At 34.2% G+C, this 20,878-nt stretch overlaps 1 protein-coding gene and 1 long non-coding RNA gene across 2 annotated transcripts; both read left to right on the plus strand.

The window, feature by feature from the left end:
• The first annotated feature begins 1,226 nt into the window (after window positions 1-1,226).
• LOC119069701 lies at window positions 1,227-20,548 on the plus strand. Its single transcript, XR_005086383.1, has 3 exons — window positions 1,227-1,532; window positions 18,908-18,912; window positions 20,538-20,548. It is a non-coding gene; the product is annotated as an uncharacterized LOC119069701 (long non-coding RNA).
• On the plus strand, window positions 15,567-18,120 carry LOC119069689 (solute carrier family 46 member 3-like). Its single transcript, XM_037173815.1, has 6 exons — window positions 15,567-15,910; window positions 15,981-16,151; window positions 16,215-16,370; window positions 16,434-16,832; window positions 16,897-17,124; window positions 17,326-18,120. The coding sequence occupies exons 1-6, from the start codon at window positions 15,637-15,639 to the stop codon at window positions 17,691-17,693; spliced, it is 1,596 nt and encodes a 531-aa protein (XP_037029710.1). The 5' UTR covers window positions 15,567-15,636; the 3' UTR covers window positions 17,694-18,120.
• Window positions 20,549-20,878: the final 330 nt, after the last annotated feature.

Here is a 20,878-nt window from a genome sequence, read left to right on the forward strand (position 1 = left end):
TCCATCTGGACATAAGTAAATAAATAAAAATATTGCTTTTGATATGTATACCAGACCAGTTACAAAACTAAAATAATACTGAAAAATAAAGCTACAAGGCATCGCTATAACAAGGCTAACTCATTTCCTGTTATAAAATTCATAGGATAATATTGTTGGTTTGCTTCGTCTGGTCAACCAAAGTGTCATTTGTTTTTCTCGAAATGAATTGGAAGATTGTGGCTGTCTTCTATTCTGTTTGTTATAAAATAGGACAATCGCTCATACTTTTCACATTTTCACAAGAGATCCTCATTTGATCGCACTGCTGTACTTCTGTTTATTGACCTCTGCTTCGCCTCGGATCAACAAAATTCACACGAAACCTCTACTTTTCAACTTTTTATCCCTTGTTATTGAAAGAACTATTATACATGCTAAGGGCGTCGAAAGAAGTTCTTGATGTAAATTATGCTGTTTCAGTTCGTGTAGCATAAAATACTATTGTATACGTGGTTGTAGTTGTCTTGTGATTTTCGGCAAATGCACTAAGAAAACTTTATTAAATTGCATGTCACACACTGCAATAAAAATGATTTAGCGATTACTGTTTTTTTTTGTTTCACGGTCGTACAGGTGTCGTCAGAGTATAAAAGAAATCTTAGACGTGGAAGTATATAAACGGTGTCTTGTAGTCGGTATTTTTTTTTGGTTGCGCTAAAAGGTGCTTTTCATGACAAAAGTCCCATTTTCTACACATTGCAGATTCGGATAATTCGCATAGGTGCACACATGTGCGATGAAACTATTTTTAGAATAATTTTTTTCTTGATTTTTTTTAGTTGCGTCACGGGCACTGTTTGCGGTGACATAAATGGAACCTTACCATTACAATAAAAAGAAATTCTGTGTTTCTATTAAAAACAAGGCCCACCTTCTGGGTGTGTCAGATCCCTTGCCTGACTGATTTTCTCACTAGATGAAAAGTAGAGTTTTCGTGTGAATTTTGTTGATCCGAGGCGACACCGAGGTCAATAAACACACAAAAATCAGACTTTACGTTTTTATCCCGAGTTATGTAATGGATTTTACATACGTCAAATGAAGTGCTTGGAACTTGAAAAGTACGGTTTTCGGCGAATATAGCATGTAAAAATATTTTACATGCTTTGTTTTCCCTAGGGACGAAAGTGGCTTATTACACACCTAGGGAAAACAAGAAATTTCGTTTAGGTGAATTTTTTTTTGAATCGGACACACCATTTTTGTTTCCGGACGTTTATGGTGCTATCGATAGGTAATTTCAAGGTGATCATTTCGTAGAAGAAGATTTTTTTTTAAACGACCTCTCCGGCTCGGGGCGACTCTAAGAAAATTTGAAAATTTCAAAATCATGACTTTTTCAGAAAATTTTACACCGAAATGAAACGACCCGGTCGGTTTTGATCTAATGGTAGTTTGTAGAGAATTGACAGACGATTCTAATAAAAGTATCGTCGGGTCGAAAGGTTGTAGTTGTGAGTCAGGGTGAGGCATCAAAGTCCAATTTTATGGTTTTGTCAATGAGTACCCCAACCGATCTTTTATTTTATTGGCTTAAAATGAAGGCTAGCACATCCCATTTAACACATCAAAAAATTGGGAGGGGTTTTTTCAATTTTTTCAACAAATCTTAAAAAACTTTCTTATGAGTGCCCACATTCCTGAGATTTTTTACTGGAAATGTATGGGAAGTTCTCCTAAAAATGAAATTAATTGCTATATACTGGTTGTCTCTAGTCTACCGAACAATTATATGCACTAACTAGAAATTTAACATTTTTACTTTGTGAATGTGGACAACTTTGACTGATTTTCTCACCATCGGGAAGCTTTCTGGTCATGTCTAGCTCATCCACTGCTGGGTATAGCTTCATTTGCTACTATATCTCATAGCCTTTTAGACCGCACCTTTCCAAAAATACCAAACTTGCCCTATTCCCTATCTGGATTGTATTCTTTACGATGTCAAATATGTTGGTAAGTCGACCTACTCGAATGATTTTTGAGGAAGTTTGTTATTTCCAATTTTAACCGAAATAAAGTTACAAATTATGTCAAATAAGGTTGTTATGGACTCATTTAATGAAGTTCACATGCAAGGTGATACATTTTGATATTTCTTGACAAAGTTCAGGTCAATAGACATAAAGACCATTGAGTACTTCTGGTCACTGAATGACTACTGAAAGTGTTAGGAGATATCAGAATGTATCACCTTGCGTGTAAACTTCATTAAATGAGTCCATAACAACCTTATTTGACATAACTTGTAACTTTATTTCGGTTAAAATTGGAAATAACAAACTTCCTCAAAAATCATTCGAGTAGGTCGACCTACCAACATATTTGACATCGTAAAGAATACAATCCAGATAGGGAATAGGGCAAGTTTGGTATTTTTGGAAAGGTGTGGTCTCAGGCTATGAGATATAGTAGCAACTGAAGCTATACCCAGCAGTGGATGAGCTAGACATGGCCAGAAAGCTTCCCGATTGTGAAAAAATCAGTGAAATTTGTCCACATTCACAAAGTAAAAATGTTAAATTTCTAGTTAGTATATGCACTAATATACACTATGTATATGCACTTGTTCGGTAGACTAGAGACAACCAGTATATACAGTCCCTAAACTTTAAAAATATTTGATTTCAGTATATTTGGCTAATCCTTCTGTCACATCTTTTGACAGCTTTTTACGTTTTAGTACGTTTTCTCTCCCAGCAGCAAAAACCCTATCCCAGTACAAAAAGTATATCGAATGCCGCAAATGCATTTAAAAACGAACATTCGTTGAAATACTTTTTTATCACACCAAATCTTTATCATTTTATACAAATATGTTCATCTTTATAATAACACAACATCGGTGATTTGCATGCAATTTAAACAAAACCAAATCAATTGTTCATGTGTTACATTTACATTATGGAAGAGGAATGTCTTATTCTTTATCCAAATTTGTGCACAGCTAATTGTGTTTTTCTTTCTTTGTTTAACAAGTGTAACTTTCTGCAATAAGTCACTAAATAAACATTTCGATAAACTACAAAATAATTCAATAATATTGTATTGTGGCTTGCCTACGTCTACGATATGCAAATTTATTAAATTTTTGTGGACGAAAGAGCGACGCAATCTCAATAAACTAAACAGACATCTGAAACAAATTATGATCGGATCTACTACCCTCTCGTTTTCATACGTTTTGTTCATTATTTCATTATTGTTGCTTGACATTAGAGATTTTTTTTTTTTCATTGTGCAAAAGTCAACCGACAAGAGGACAGCGAATTATAAAACTTGTTCTTCAATTTGTAAATTTTAATTTAATTTTTGTGCTTTATTGTGACTTTGATATCAATTTCTATCAGTATTTTCGAAATTAGTTCAGCTAAATGCAAAGGAGTTGCGTGTTCAAATGTTGGATTTGTTGTATTAAATCAGTAAAAATGTTTTCTGTTTTGATCGTCTACAATCATTGTTTGGAATATTCTGTTTCGAATAGTTAACAATATTATTAACCAAGATGGCTCAGTATGTTTCTCAATTCGTCGGTCCGAAAATCAATAAATTGAAACAACTTTAAACATTTTGTGACCTTAACGCCATAATATCAGCTGTGGCTCGAAATATAAATACAAAAATCAAATTAGAATTTCTTACGTGTAGTCGAATTGACTTCAGACATAATTTTGTCATTTCGCTTGCACGTAAGGTGCGAGTTTTTTTAAAAGGAATTTTAACGTGATCTTATGTGTTTAAAGATTGAATTAATAGCTGATGATGTGTTATGTGACAATAAAGTCACGAAGCGTCGGAAAATGTTTCAATTTTGGATATTTTTGATCGACAAATCGAGAGACATGAAACCTCTAAAATGTGCAATAACTATTCGGTATAAGTATTACCGCTGTGCATTTTATATGTGATTATGATGGCCAATAATATTGATGATGTCTCTAATATCTGCAAGTTCGAACAAAACGCCTTTACGTTGCAGTTTGTAAATGGATGAATTCCCTAAGATGAAACAACACGCCTTTACGTTTCTCTTCGTAAATGGAATTGTACAAACGCCTTTATGTTACATTTCGTATAAGGATGAATTCCCAAGGATTGTACAAAAATACTTTACAGTAAAGGCTTTACGTTACATTTCGTAAAAGGATAAATTACTAATTGATAAGATTAACAATAAACAGATTATCATTAAGAAAAAAAAATTAACAAAATGTTTGTTAAATCCTAGCGATTTTTTGATTTTGATTTTTTGGTGAGATTTGGTGACATCACAAAAATTCGCATCACAAAGATCCGCACTGACTTAAAACACCTCTTTGTCTTATTTTGTCATAAATTGTTCACTCCTATTATTTGATTGTGTTAAATGTAATGATTTACCTACACACGAATGTATGCGTAAGCATCGATATGCATTCGGCATATCATTGTTCTGTTATCATTGTAAGTTTTAGTTCTCGTATTGATGTCGTTCAATAAACATCTTGTTAAGATCAACTGCAGGTTTTCATTAGTTTAACAGATTGCAAAGAAATTTTCAGAACAAACAAAAGATGCTTCATCAGAGTTATGCTGTCTGCTGAAAGATGCTTTAAAGAGGAGGTATTTCTTGTCTACCTCTTGAATAAGATTTAAACTCATGTGAATACGGCCGCAAAGCTCACAGTAGTTGAAATTTTCTAGATTAAAAGACTTTTTTAGCAAATAAATCTACTGAATTGACCCGATTTGCTCATCAATAAGGTATGCAACTAGTGTGTTTACGGCCCTCGCTTCGCTCTGGCCGCAAAGTTCACACTCGTTGATTTTTTTTCTAGCATAGACAGCAAGAAATCACGCATAGAAGTCTTTTCAGAACAAATCATAGATTATTGATCCATCATTTTCCATTAACATTAACTTCGTTAGTAATTTCAGTTCTGTCGAAATTACTCCGTATGATAAGGAGACAGAGCCATCACAAATTTCATTCTTAGTCGAATAATTTTTTTTGTTGAGGATTATTCAAGCTATCGTGCTATCAAGCGACCGACGAGACGAAAATTCTTTTGGGAATATCTCTAAGACCTGCTCTAAGGTGACTCGTCCGTTATTGGCCATCTTCAAACTTAACCTCAGGAATTTAATTCCTCTCGATTAAAAAAAAGTTTTGGAAATCTGTTGAGAAATACTCAAGTTATCAAACGTTGACCCAAAAATTTTTTTGGGAATATCTCAGAGATCTCCGGTCTATTATAGCCCATCTTTGAACTTAACGTGAGGAATTGAATTCCCCGTCGATTAAAAAGAAGTTTTTGGAAATCCGTTTAGGATTATTCAAGTTATCGTGGAATCAAGCGACGAGCCAAAAATTCTATTAAGAATATCTTTAAGATCACCGGTCCGTTATAGCCCATCTTCAAACTTGACCTGAGGAATTGAATTCCTCTTCGATAAAAAAAAGTTTTTGGAAATCCACTAAGAATTACTCGAGTTATCTTGTTATCAAGAGACAAGACAAAAATTCTTTTGAGAATATCTCCGAGCTCCCCAGTCTGTTATAGCCTATCTTCGAACTTAACCTAAAGAATTTAATTCCTCGTCAAATAAAAATAATAATTTGGAACTCAGTTGAAGATTGCTCAAGTTATCGTGTTATCAAGCAATGAGACAAAAATTCTTTTGGGAATATCTTTAAGATCATCGGTACATCATAGCCCATCTTCGAACTTAACCTCAGGAATTTAATTCCCCGTCGAATAAAAAAAAAATTGGAAATCCATTGAGAATTACTCGAGTTATCGTGTTATCAAAGAATGAACAAAGTGTGACAAACATTTTCTGTATTTAAGATTTTTGGTCATACATTCATGTATTTTCAATCATAGTGAACATTTTGTGACAAACATTTTAGAGTGTTTATCATCCGTAAGACCCATGACTTTCAGTCAAGGGAATAAATGCCAATATATATTTCGTCTTTAGTTCAAACATTTAAAAAAAAGTCAAAAATGTAAAAACAACTGATTTTGTCATGCAAAAATATAGATAAAAATTGACAAAATTGCCGACCACGAAAATATGTCGTCGATTTATATGCATTTTTTATGCATAGGTAAAAAAGACAGAAACACGCAACATAATATTTGTCTTACAAGCAAGTCGAACTTTGATGTGAGACAAAATATTGCGTTGCGTGTTTCTGTCTTTTTTACCTATGCATAAAAAATGCATATAAATCGACGACATATTTTTGTGGTCGGCAATTTTGTCAATTTTAATTTTGTTTACGAGATCCCAAAATTGTTTCTTCCCCCGAAGTAATCCATGAATCGTCTGTATTCAATTCTATTTGCATTCAATGCAACACTTTCAAAATGATCGATATAATTTTAACATTTAATGAATTTTGTAGGCGGAGTAGCTCAAAAAAGACAATTTTTCTTTTAAATAATTGCGCCAATATATTTCGTCTTTAGTTCAAACATTTTAAAAAAAGTCAAAAATGTAAAAACAACTGATTTTGTCATGCAAAAATATAGATAAAAATTGACAAAATTGCCGACCACGAAAATATGTCGTCGATTTATATGCATTTTTTATGCATAGGTAAAAAAGACAGAAACACGCAACATAATATTTGTCTTACAAGCAAGTCGAACTTTGATGTGAGACAAAATATTGCGTTGCGTGTTTCTGTCTTTTTTACCTATGCATAAAAAATGCATATAAATCGACGACATATTTTTGTGGTCGGTAAATTTGTCAATTTTTATCTATATTTTTGCATGACAAAATCAGTTATTTTTACATTTTTGAATTTTTTTAAATGTTAAAATTATATCGATAAGATCCATTTTGAAAGTGTTGCATTGAATGCAAATAGAATTGAATACAGACGATTCATGGATTACTTCGGGGGAAGAAACAATTTTGGGATCTCGTAAACAAAATTAAAATTGACAAAATTGCCGACCACGAAATATGTCGTCGATTTATATGCATTTTTTATGCATAGGTAAAAAAGACAGAAACACGCAACGCAATATTTGTCTTACAAGCAAGTCGAACTTTGATGTGAGACAAAATATTGCGTTGCGTGTTTCTGTCTTTTTTACCTATGCATAAAAAGTGCATATAAATCGACGACATATTTTTGTGGTCGGCAAATTTGTCAATTTTTATCTATATTTTTGCATGACAAAATCAGTTATTTTTACATTTTTGAATTTTTTTAAATGTTAAAATTATATCGATATTATATCGATCCATTTTGAAAGTGTTGCATTGAATGCAAATAGAATTGAATACAGACGATTCATGGATTACTTCGGGGGAAGAAACAATTTTGGGATCTCGTAAACAAAATTAAAATTGACAAAATTGCCGACCACGAAATATGTCGTCGATTTATATGCATTTTTTATGCATAGGTAAAAAAGACAGAAACACGCAACATAATATTTGTCTTACAAGCAAGTCGAACTTTGATGTGAGACAAAATATTGCGTTGCGTGTTTCTGTCTTTTTTACCTATGCATAAAAAATGCATATAAATCGACGACATATTTTTGTGGTCGGCAAATTTGTCAATTTTTATCTATATATTTGCATGACAAAATCAGTTGTTTTTACATTTTTGACTTTTTTTTAAAATGTTTGAACTAAAGACGAAATATATTGGCGCAATTATTTAAAAGAAAAATTGTCTTTTTTGAGCTACTCCGCCTACAAAATTCATTAAATGTTAAAATTATATCGATAAGATCCATTTTGAAAGTGTTGCATTGAATGCAAAAAGAATTGAATACAGACGATTCATGGATTACTTCGGGGGAAGAAACAATTTTGGGATCTCGTAAACAAAATTAAAATTGACAAAATTGCCGACCACGAAATATGTCGTCGATTTATATGCATTTTTATGCATAGGTAAAAAAGACAGAAACACGCAACGCAATATTTGTCTTACAAGCAAGTCGAACTTTGATGTGAGACAAAATATTGCGTTGCGTGTTTCTGTCTTTTTTACCTATGCATAAAAAGTGCATATAAATCGACGACATATTTTTGTGGTCGGCAAATTTGTCAATTTTTATCTATATTTTTGCATGACAAAATCAGTTATTTTTACATTTTTGAATTTTTTTAAATGTTAAAATTATATCGATATTATATCGATCCATTTTGAAAGTGTTGCATTGAATGCAAATAGAATTGAATACAGACGATTCATGGATTACTTCGGGGGAAGAAACAATTTTGGGATCTCGTAAACAAAATTAAAATTGACAAAATTGCCGACCACGAAATATGTCGTCGATTTATATGCATTTTTTATGCATAGGTAAAAAAGACAGAAACACGCAACATAATATTTGTCTTACAAGCAAGTCGAACTTTGATGTGAGACAAAATATTGCGTTGCGTGTTTCTGTCTTTTTTACCTATGCATAAAAAATGCATATAAATCGACGACATATTTTCGTGGTCGGCAATTTTGTCAATTTTTATCTATATTTTTGCATGACAAAATCAGTTGTTTTTACATTTTTGACTTTTTTTAAAATGTTTGAACTAAAGACGAAATATATTGGCGCAATTATTTAAAAGAAAAATTGTCTTTTTGAGCTACTCCGCCTACAAAATTCATTAAATGTTAAAATTATATCGATCATTTTGAAAGTGTTGCATTGAATGCAAATAGAATTGAATACAGACGATTCATGGATTACTTCGGGGGAAGAAACAATTTTGGGATCTCGTAAACAAAATTAAAATTGACAAAATTGCCGACCACGAAATATGTCGTCGATTTATATGCATTTTTTATGCATAGGTAAAAAAGACAGAAACACGCAACGCAATATTTGTCTTACAAGCAAGTCGAACTTTGATGTGAGACAAAATATTGCGTTGCGTGTTTCTGTCTTTTTACCTATGCATAAAAAATGCATATAAATCGACGACATATTTTTGTGGTCGGCAAATTTGTCAATTTTTATCTATATTTTTGCATGACAAAATCAGTTGTTTTTACATTTTTGACTTTTTTTAAAATGTTTGAACTAAAGACGAAATATATTGGCGCAATTATTTAAAAGAAAAATTGTCTTTTTGAGCTACTCCGCCTACAAAATTCATTAAATGTTAAAATTATATCGATCATTTTGAAAGTGTTGCATTGAATGCAAATAGAATTGAATACAGACGATTCATGGATTACTTCGGGGGAAGAAACAATTTTGGGATCTCGTAAACAAAATTAAAATTGACAAAATTGCCGACCACAAAAATATGTCGTCGATTTATATGCATTTTTTATGCATAGGTAAAAAAGACAGAAACACGCAACGCAATATTTTGTCTCACATCAAAGTTCGACTTGCTTGTAAGACAAATATTATGTTGCGTGTTTCTGTCTTTTTTACCTATGCATAAAAAATGCATATAAATCGACGACATATTTTCGTGGTCGGCAATTTTGTCAATTTTTATCTATATTTTTGCATGACAAAATCAGTTGTTTTTACATTTTTGACTTTTTTTTAAATGTTTGAACTAAAGACGAAATATATATTGGCATTTATTCCCTTGACTGAAAGTCATGGGTCTTACGGATGATAAACACTCTAAAATGTTTGTCACAAAATGTTCACTATGATTGAAAATACATGAATGTATGACCAAAAATCTTAAATACAGAAAATGTTTGTCACACTTTGTTCATTCTTTGATAACACGATAACTCGAGTAATTCTCAATGGATTTCCAATTTTTTTTTTATTCGACGGGGAATTAAATTCCTGAGGTTAAGTTCGAAGATGGGCTATGATGTACCGATGATCTTAAAGATATTCCCAAAAGAATTTTTGTCTCATTGCTTGATAACACGATAACTTGAGCAATCTTCAACTGAGTTCCAAATTATTATTTTTATTTGACGAGGAATTAAAATCTTTAGGTTAAGTTCGAAGATAGGCTATAACAGACTGGGGAGCTCGGAGATATTCTCAAAAGAATTTTTGTCTTGTCTCTTGATAACAAGATAACTCGAGTAATTCTTAGTGGATTTCCAAAAACTTTTTTTTATCGAAGAGGAATTCAATTCCTCAGGTCAAGTTTGAAGATGGGCTATAACGGACCGGTGATCTTAAAGATATTCTTAATAGAATTTTTGGCTCGTCGCTTGATTCCACGATAACTTGAATAATCCTAAACGGATTTCCAAAAACTTCTTTTTAATCGACGGGGAATTCAATTCCTCACGTTAAGTTCAAAGATGGGCTATAATAGACCGGAGATCTCTGAGATATTCCCAAAAGAATTTTTGGGTCAACGTTTGATAACTTGAGTATTTCTCAACAGATTTCCAAAACTTTTTTTTAATCGAGAGGAATTAAATTCCTGAGGTTAAGTTTGAAGATGGCCAATAACGGACGAGTCACCTTAGAGCAGGTCTTAGAGATATTCCCAAAAGAATTTTCGTCTCGTCGGTCGCTTGATAGCACGATAGCTTGAATAATCCTCAACAAAAAAAATTATTCGACTAAGAATGAAATTTGTGATGGCTCTGTCTCCTTATCATACGGAGTAATTTCGACAGAACTGAAATTACTAACGAAGTTAATGTTAATGGAAAATGATGGATCAATAATCTATGATTTGTTCTGAAAAGACTTCTATGCGTGATTTCTTGCTGTCTATGCTAGAAAAAAAATCAACGAGTGTGAACTTTGCGGCCAGAGCGAAGCGAGGGCCGTAAACACACTAGTTGCATACCTTATTGATGAGCAAATCGGGTCAATTCAGTAGATTTATTTGCTAAAAAAGTCTTTTAATCTAGAAAATTTCAACTACTGTGAGCTTTGCGGCCGTATTCACATGAGTTTAAATCTTATTCAAGAGGTAGACAAGAAATACCTCCTCTTTAAAGCATCTTTCAGCAGACAGCATAACTCTGATGAAGCATCTTTTGTTTGTTCTGAAAATTTCTTTGCAATCTGTTAAACTAATGAAAACCTGCAGTTGATCTTAACAAGATGTTTATTGAACGACATCAATACGAGAACTAAAACTTACAATGATAACAGAACAATGATATGCCGAATGCATATCGATGCTTACGCATACATTCGTGTGTAGGTAAATCATTACATTTAACACAATCAAATAATAGGAGTGAACAATTTATGACAAAATAAGACAAAGAGGTGTTTTAAGTCAGTGCGGATCTTTGTGATGCGAATTTTTGTGATGTCACCAAATCTCACCAAAAAATCAAAATCAAAAAATCGCTAGGATTTAACAAACATTTTGTTAATTTTTTTTTCTTAATGATAATCTGTTTATTGTTAATCTTATCAATTAGTAATTTATCCTTTTACGAAATGTAACGTAAAGCCTTTACTGTAAAGTATTTTTGTACAATCCTTGGGAATTCATCCTTATACGAAATGTAACATAAAGGCGTTTGTACAATTCCATTTACGAAGAGAAACGTAAAGGCGTGTTGTTTCATCTTAGGGAATTCATCCATTTACAAACTGCAACGTAAAGGCGTTTTGTTCGAACTTGCAGATATTAGAGACATCATCAATATTATTGGCCATCATAATCACATATAAAATGCACAGCGGTAATACTTATACCGAATAGTTATTGCACATTTTAGAGGTTTCATGTCTCTCGATTTGTCGATCAAAAATATCCAAAATTGAAACATTTTCCGACGCTTCGTGACTTTATTGTCACATAACACATCATCAGCTATTAATTCAATCTTTAAACACATAAGATCACGTTAAAATTCCTTTTAAAAAAACTCGCACCTTACGTGCAAGCGAAATGACAAAATTATGTCTGAAGTCAATTCGACTACACGTAAGAAATTCTAATTTGATTTTTGTATTTATATTTCGAGCCACAGCTGATATTATGGCGTTAAGGTCACAAAATGTTTAAAGTTGTTTCAATTTATTGATTTTCGGACCGACGAATTGAGAAACATACTGAGCCATCTTGGTTAATAATATTGTTAACTATTCGAAACAGAATATTCCAAACAATGATTGTAGACGATCAAAACAGAAAACATTTTTACTGATTTAATACAACAAATCCAACATTTGAACACGCAACTCCTTTGCATTTAGCTGAACTAATTTCGAAAATACTGATAGAAATTGATATCAAAGTCACAATAAAGCACAAAAATTAAATTAAAATTTACAAATTGAAGAACAAGTTTTATAATTCGCTGTCCTCTTGTCGGTTGACTTTTGCACAATGAAAAAAAAAAAATCTCTAATGTCAAGCAACAATAATGAAATAATGAACAAAACGTATGAAAACGAGAGGGTAGTAGATCCGATCATAATTTGTTTCAGATGTCTGTTTAGTTTATTGAGATTGCGTCGCTCTTTCGTCCACAAAAATTTAATAAATTTGCATATCGTAGACGTAGGCAAGCCACAATACAATATTATTGAATTATTTTGTAGTTTATCGAAATGTTTATTTAGTGACTTATTGCAGAAAGTTACACTTGTTAAACAAAGAAAGAAAAACACAATTAGCTGTGCACAAATTTGGATAAAGAATAAGACATTCCTCTTCCATAATGTAAATGTAACACATGAACAATTGATTTGGTTTTGTTTAAATTGCATGCAAATCACCGATGTTGTGTTATTATAAAGATGAACATATTTGTATAAAATGATAAAGATTTGGTGTGATAAAAAAGTATTTCAACGAATGTTCGTTTTTAAATGCATTTGCGGCATTCGATATACTTTTTGTACTGGGATAGGGTTTTTGCTGCTGGGAGAGAAAACGTACTAAAACGTAAAAAGCTGTCAAAAGATGTGACAGAAGGATTAGCCAAATATACTGAAATCAAATATTTTTAAAGTTTAGGGACTGTAGCAATTAATTTCATTTTTAGGAGAACTTCCCATACATTTCCAGTAAAAAATCTCAGGAATGTGGGCACTCATAAGAAAGTTTTTTAAGATTTGTTGAAAAAATTGAAAAACCCCCTCCCAATTTTTTGATGTGTTAAATGGGATGTGCTAGCCTTCATTTTAAGCCAATAAAATAAAAGATCGGTTGGGGTGCTCATTGACAAAACCATAAAATTGGACTTTGATGCCTCACCCTGACTCACAACTACAACCTTTCGACCCGACGATACTTTTATTAGAATCGTCTGTCAATTCTCTACAAACTACCATTAGATCAAAACCGACCGGGTCGTTTCATTTCGGTGTAAAATTTTCTGAAAAAGTCATGATTTTGAAATTTTCAAATTTTCTTAGAGTCGCCCCGAGCCGGAGAGGTCGTTTTAAAAAAATTCTTCTTCTACGAAATGATCACCTTGAAATTACCTATCGATAGCACCATAAACGTCCGGAAATAAAAATGGTGTGTCCGATTCAAAAAAAATTTCACCTTTAGGTTTCAAAAGCATGTAAATTCCATTATATACCTCAGGATAAAAGTTTAAAAGTCTCGTTTTCGCGTGTTTATTGACCTCGGTTTCGCTTTAGATCAACAAAATACAAAAAGGTAACTTATTCCTTCTAACTTACCTCTTGAATATTAATTAAACTCGTGTGAATTTCGGCTCTCGCTTCGCTCTGGCCGAAAAGTTTACGCTCGTTGAAATTTTCTACATTTCTACTTTTTTACCAAAAACTATCTGCTGAAAATCGGTTCCATTTGCTCATGAATAAGGTTCACACTCGTTGAAACATTTTTTCTATCGTTGACACAAGAAAAAATTCTTTTCGGAATAGATCCTTGATTATATCTCCAGTATTTTCCATTACCGAACTTGACCCAAGTAATTTCAGTTCTCATCGAATAAAAACGTTTTTGGAATACTGTTGAAAATTATTGGGATTACTCCAGTTATCGTGTTATCAAGGGATGTACGTACAATGTGCAACAAACATTTTCCTACATTTGAGGTTTTTGGTCATAGATTCATGCATCTTCAATCATAGCGAACATTTTGTGACAAACACTTTAGAGTGTTTATCATCCGTAAGACCATCGACTTTCGGTCAAGGAAATAACTTACAAAAAATCGTCTCTCTTTGTTTTATCTTGTCACTCAAAATCTTGTCAGTGTAGTAAGAGGTCATTCAAAAACTACGAACGCAGAGTAGAGGTGAGTGGGCTGCCCATAAAAGTGGGCTGCCCACGCCCATGGGCATGCCCACGGGACATGGGCATGGGCACTTTACAATTTCGTGGGCATAGGGCGCAGCATGGGCACTTTTCAAAAATGTGTGATCCCACAAACTTAAGTCTTAAGTGCAGTCTAGACTTTCCGTACGATGTAATATTCATTCAAGGAATTTTAAAACGGCTATCGCACATAAAATCGTGTTTTCAACTGTGCTGTCAACATCGGTTTCGCCTCAGATTGACAATTTTCACATTTTTATCGAAAATTTCCTATGTGGGCCTTGGGCATGGGCTAGGCAGTGGGCATGCTTTTAAAGATTCTTGGGCATGGGCTGTGCCGTGGGCATGCTTTTTTTAAATTATTGGGCTTTGGGCAGGGCGGGCATAAAAATTAGGTATGCCCACTCACCTCTAACGCAGAGAATAACACCTCCTTCCCACTGCGTGCGCAGTTATGTATGGAAGAAATTTTGAAAATGCATGTAGCGTATCTTTCCCTCCCCGACTCCCACCATGAGAATACGTATATGTTCTTTGTGAATGGCCCCCTAAGTCACAGCACAATTTTGTCGAATCATCTTGTTTACTGAATCGTGAATGGCAAAAGTTTCAATATTACAAACCGAAATTCGCCGTTTCACTCGTTGTGTTTTCATATATTTATTTTACCATTTATCGTCGAAAATTGGTCACCTATGAAATAATTGATGTTGGTTTCTGGTTTCGGTAGAGTTTGGTTCATCGAAATATGAGTATGAGTGAACTACGAAATTGTCAGACGAAAGACTCGCATGACCTTTGTTGAGTTGTTGAAATTAGTCCATGACTAAGCATACAAAAAGGTTTCCCCCTTAGAGTTACAACGTAAATTGAATTCCACCATGTTCCCACAGGTGAAATGATTTTTTTTTAATGAAGACGCCAAATTCAGGCCAACAAAATTTCAAATTTTTTGTTCTGTTTCGATAACATCATGTGACAATGTACAGCTGAATTTTTTTTATAAAAATAATTTTTACAGTTCAAAACACATTGCAGTACTCAAAAAATGTACGAGAATTTTTTATTCGGAGGGGGCAAATAGTTGAAATTTAGCTCCTACTAAAAAAATTCTCGTACATTTTTTGAGTACTGCAATGTGTTTTGAACTGTAAAAATTATTTTTATAAAAAAAATTCAGCTGTACATATTCGCTCTACAGGTATCCGATGCTTTGTATAGACGTTAGCATCAAATTCATGTAATGATCATTAAATGACCCTCGCGTATAATGATGCCACAACTGGATAAGTCTCTGCCATTATACACACTTTTTATAACCAAATTTCTAATCATTCACAATCGTTTTGTGTCAGCTTCATTCAAATGAGTTGATTCGAGTCGTCGAGTAGTGATTTTAAATAATTCGTCGGCACTATGTTAAATCGGACCAAATCCCAGTGTCGCCATCCGAGTATCGTTAACCTACTTGAATTCATAAAAATTTTGCGCGTTGAACCGTTTACGTTTGCTATGCTTTTCCAGTATGGCTTACGAGGAATGCCTAGCTTTCTAATGATCCAAGACAAAGTTTGCATGCAATGGTACAATACAACGTACGAATATTGTCGCGATTTACCGTCCACTCAGGAGGATAGTAGTGGACCTGGTCTATACAAGACACGCATTCTGGCGGACGCAATTCAAATGGGTAACTACACTTCGCATATAGTGAAGACTTGTGTGGTCGGTCAATTTTTTTTCTTTCCCTTGAACTGCAGCCACATACACAACGTACGTGCATTTATTTCCAAGCTTGGTCTATGGACTACTCATTGGTGCTTGGATTGATCGATTCAACAAAGGGAGAAAATTTCTTCTCATTATATTCTGCTTAGCCGGAATGATGGAAAATGTAATTCTAATTTGTTTGACCGTTAAGTTTGACTCAAGTAAACAGTTATAGCAGACACATACGAAGTGAACACACCCTTTATTGCTATACAATATTGCAGCTCCGTATATCAACGTCTTTATGACGATTCCCACGTTAATTTTAGCAGGTGGCTATATAGGACCCCGAGTGGCGGTCACACACTACATAACAGCCACAACCCCACCAAAAATGATTGCGATTCGATTTATGATCTTTGAAATATGCATGATGTTAGGTGAGGTGGCTTAAAAATGTTCTTCTGGATTTTGACTTTGATTCATAAATTCATTTACCACAGCTCTACCAATTGGCTCTGCTCTTGCCGGTTTCATTATAGTGAAACCACCAACATTTCTCTCCGGTCAGACACGTAACTACACTGTCATATACATAATTTCATTTGCTATCGACGTCGTTTGTCTGCTGTGGGTCATCGTTATGGTTAACGAACGGATTGCGCAACAGCAGCAAAAAGTTGTCGAAGTACAATTGCAAGAACAGTGCAAAAATGATGTTGCGAACACACCGACTTCGGATATTCCTGACGATCGGAATGTTCACCCGTTCAAATTATTATTTAATCGAGAAAATGCTAAATCGATGCTGCGCATAGTCTCAAAGAAACGGCCGAACAAAGGCAGGAAACAGATTCTGTTGGCCATACTTTCGTTGTCAATTCTTTTCGGAGAACAGATTGGTATTGCAATAGATTGGATGGATAGAATCGACTGACTGTAACGAATTTATTTGTTTTCGTGCAGCGTTGGGATCGATAAATAGTCAATTCATCCAAAGAGTGTACTATTGGAATCCAGATTACACAGCATATATGGGCGCTATAGGCATGCTGATTGCATCCACTGCCACGATGACGATTGTACCAATTATGACAAGAATTCTTAATGTGTGGGACATTCCGCTGGCTATCGTCGGCTTCTTCGTTAACTTAACGGCTAATTTTATCAAGGGCTGCTGGTTATCCGAAAATGGTAATTTAGTTTTCTACACAAAAAAATAATCTAGCGAATCCAACCGGTAAAGTTTTTGTACGAATTTAACCGGTAAATTAAACGTTACCGGTTAATTTCATACAAATTTTTACCAGCCATTTACCGATAAATTTCATAAAATAGTTTACCGATAAGATTCACCATTCTAAACCATCGTTCGTTTGTCATTTCCCATTTCAGCTTACTACTTGGCTATGGCTGTAGGGTCAATCGGTGGTATGGCATCAATTTGTACAAGATCTCATATAGCGAAAACAGTCGATAGAAATGAACAAGGGAAAATGATGGCGGTTATGGCAATAGCGGACACAATATCGCCTGTTATAGCAACGACCATTTTTTCGCAAATATTCCGAGTCACGGTGGACAAATATCCTGGCACTGTGTTCTATGTGATCGCGGGTCTAATATTCATACCGATTTTCTCGATGATTTGGATATTCTTACGCACCGAACGACAAACCATCGATGGTGTTAACAATCACGAGACGAACGAACAACAAGAGATAAATGGTGAGACGCATATAAAGGATAAGAGTGGCCAATGAGCCTTAAGCTTGTAAGAAATCGTACTAGTCGCCATACACGTACCATGTTGCTGACTTCGATCCATAAACATTTTACTTTTCAAATAATCTGCGTTAAAAGCGTCACAAGCTGTAATTTCTTAAAAATCTCTCTTCTATCGACAATTACTGGGAGGCAAACCAAATTAGTGGGATGCGAGCAATCCAGTGGGTTAAGATAAATTTTTAATACGCAAGGGGTGAGCGAATGTTGCTACCTCTACCACTAGTCAAACATTTTTTTTTTGGTTTTACGATTATTTCATGAGTAAAGTGTCTTCGGGTCGAAGTTGAAAGCGTCACCTCCAGATAAATCACATTTGTTTTGGAAGTCGACTGGATGCTTACATTTATTGTGTTGTCTTTGAAATTGAAGGACCTACATTACGGATAGAGTATTATGCATCTTGGTGTTCGTCTGATGAAATTGCTGGTGTAAAATTCTTAAATAAATTCGTAATATTTTCACAAAGTGACATTCTGGTATTTCAAATTTCATCGATTTTTCATTCCTACATCGACAGTGCTTTTGAATAATTCAAATTCATTATTTTTTGTGCTATATCGAGGTAAGTTTTAAAAAAATCGATGGAAATTAGTCAACGGTTTTTTCCATCCAGCGAAACAAGACACATACACTTAACTCAATTTTGTTGGCAAGAAATTCATGAGTTCGAATGTTTTTTTAAGTTCCACAGTTCCATCCATTGAGGTAGACTACCTAGAGGAATTATGACCGAAATTCATTGAAAAATTATATTTCATGTGTCGGGGCCGAAAATGAGGGAGTTTCGAGATTTTTCTCGGGTTTTCGACCCCTTACATGAAAATTTTTTTGAGTATCTGTTTTGGACGATTGATTTTAGGCACATTCGCATGTAGCCCTCACTTCGTTCGGGCTACAACTCGCGAAATTGCCTAAAAACAATCGTCCAAAACAGATACACAAATAACTATTACACACACCACTAACACGAAAACGTCAACTTTGCTTTGCTTTTGACATTATGAGTCCCTTTACATTTGACATTAAGAGTCCCTATTTACTCTCTGTACAAGGAGCTGTCACACACACATTCAAATATATGTTTATTGATTTTAATTTGTCAGTCTGTTCTATTGAGAGCCATCAATAAATTGCACTCTTGTATGATGTCTATGTTACACAAGTTGTCTCGCTCTATGCGTGCTCGTAGAAACAGTGAGTCCGACAGTCAATGCGAACCGTAATAACAAGAGAAACAAGAAGTCGCATAAAAATTTCAAACATAATTGAGGTGGCTGTACATTAGTATTCGTCACTGTATTTATGTCTATGTCTATGCTTGTGCTTTATACGTTTTCGAAAATTGACTCCATGCATTTTTAAGATACGAACTCACGAAAAATGTCGAAAAACTGTTGAAAAATGAGCGTTTACATCAGGTTTACATCTTGCATGAAAACAATTCAACAGATGGCGATATGTATGCGCCATCTGTCAACACAACATGTTATTACATCCTCGTATTCATTACTTATTTCGCTGCCATTAACCATGATAAATACTCACTATACCAGATTCATTACCATAAATGGATTTATACGAATTTTTAATGGTCAACGGTATTATTATATCCTCTAACATTCTTTGTACTTCGCTCTCATATTTTCTCGTTAATTTTTAGACCCGTACGAAGTACTGGGGTCTTATGCGTTTACGCATACGTCCGTAACACGTCGAATTGGACTCCCTGAGTAAGGGGAAACCTATTGTGGTTGTCTAGAGATGCCAAATCAGTGAAAAAAAATGTCCGTCTGTCCGTCTGCACGATAACTTGGGTAAAACGCATCCGATTTTGAAAATTCTTTTTTTTCCCGTTTGGTAATGTCAAAAGACAGGCTAAGTTCGAAGATGAGTGATTTTGGATCGACCCTTCCCGAGCTCTGGCCCAATAAGTGCTTTACGGTTTTTCGAAGATATCTCCGGACATTCAAACGTTACACTTGTAACTGATACGTCAAATAAAAGGTATTTACAATACCGATCGACAAAAAAAAAGTTTATGGAAATCGGATGACCGACTCGTGAGTTAGACCCCTTGGTGTGAAACAGGCACAGGGCGGCAAGCAGTTTTTGCTTGTAGGTCGGCCACATTTCAACATATTTCGTCTGTTTTAGCTTTATTAGATAGGTATTGACCGTACCAATCAGGGAAAAAAAAGTTTTTGAAATTATGTAAGTTTTTGAAATTATGTTCTCCGGAGCGTGAGCTAGGTCTCTTGGAGTGAGCTCTTATCTGGCTACTCGGCCGTACAGTGAACGTGGAGTATTTTGTCAATATCTCGAGTAAATTTTGACCGAATTTCATGATTTTTTTTTGTTTGAAAGGTATTAGCGAATGTAAAGCGTCGGTAAAATTTCCGGTCTCCTCACAAAATGGCTGCCGGTGGCCATATTGGATTTTAATAAAAGTGATATATCTTGGGAAAAATGGTACTTAGAGTGTTTCTGTTAACATAAAAATAATTTGTTATGTGTGTGGGGTGTTTCAGGCATTCCATATATGGACATCTATATATATCTATATTCACCTATATTGAGCTATATACAGGCATATAGAGCTATATAATAGCATATTCATCTGTGAAATGTTTATTTATAGGAAAATATAGGTAAATATAGCGGTATATAGCTGTTTAAATAGGAATTTATGAAAGTTGACTTCGTACGGGGCTGTCTATATTGCCTCCGGCAATTTATTTGTATATGCTAACAAGGCAAAGAAAGATAATGCAAGTGATTTTAAAGGGCGAATAGCTTTTTAGTAGAGAATGAAGTAAAAGAAATGAAGAGTTTCACAGTAAAGGCTTTTGATACGAATAGGTGTTTCGTACGGGTCGGCGTTAGCTATGTTTGTGTTGGTTTTTTTGGCTCAGGCGCTGCACACCGTTTTATTCGGAGGCTTTTAGCGCAATTGCGATTTTCACTTATGAATTATTTCTCGAAATGCATTTTGTGGGAACGTTATTTGCAATTTTCAATTCACGTCAAATTATAATTTTAAGTGAAAATTCACAATTTCCCTTTTTCTGGGAAAACATTTTTCCATAATTTCCTAAACGTTCCAGAACTTTCTTACATTTTACAATGTGTAGGTTGCTTAATCGGTGGAGCGATGGACTCA

Source organism: Bradysia coprophila, assembly GCF_014529535.1.
Source record: "Bradysia coprophila strain Holo2 chromosome X unlocalized genomic scaffold, BU_Bcop_v1 contig_39, whole genome shotgun sequence".
Taxonomy (NCBI): Eukaryota; Metazoa; Arthropoda; class Insecta; order Diptera; family Sciaridae; genus Bradysia; species Bradysia coprophila.

Excerpts from the sequence above, each read along its gene's own strand:
- LOC119069689 (XM_037173815.1), top strand. The coding sequence starts at position 15,637 with ATGTTAAATCGGACCAAATCCCAGTGTCGCCATCCGAGTATCGTTAAC. Across the intron at positions 16,152-16,214 it reads GACCGTTAAGTTTGACTCAA|CTCCGTATATCAACGTCTTT; the intron begins GTAAACAGTTAT and ends ACAATATTGCAG. Across the intron at positions 16,371-16,433 it reads TGAAATATGCATGATGTTAG|CTCTACCAATTGGCTCTGCT; the intron begins GTGAGGTGGCTT and ends CATTTACCACAG.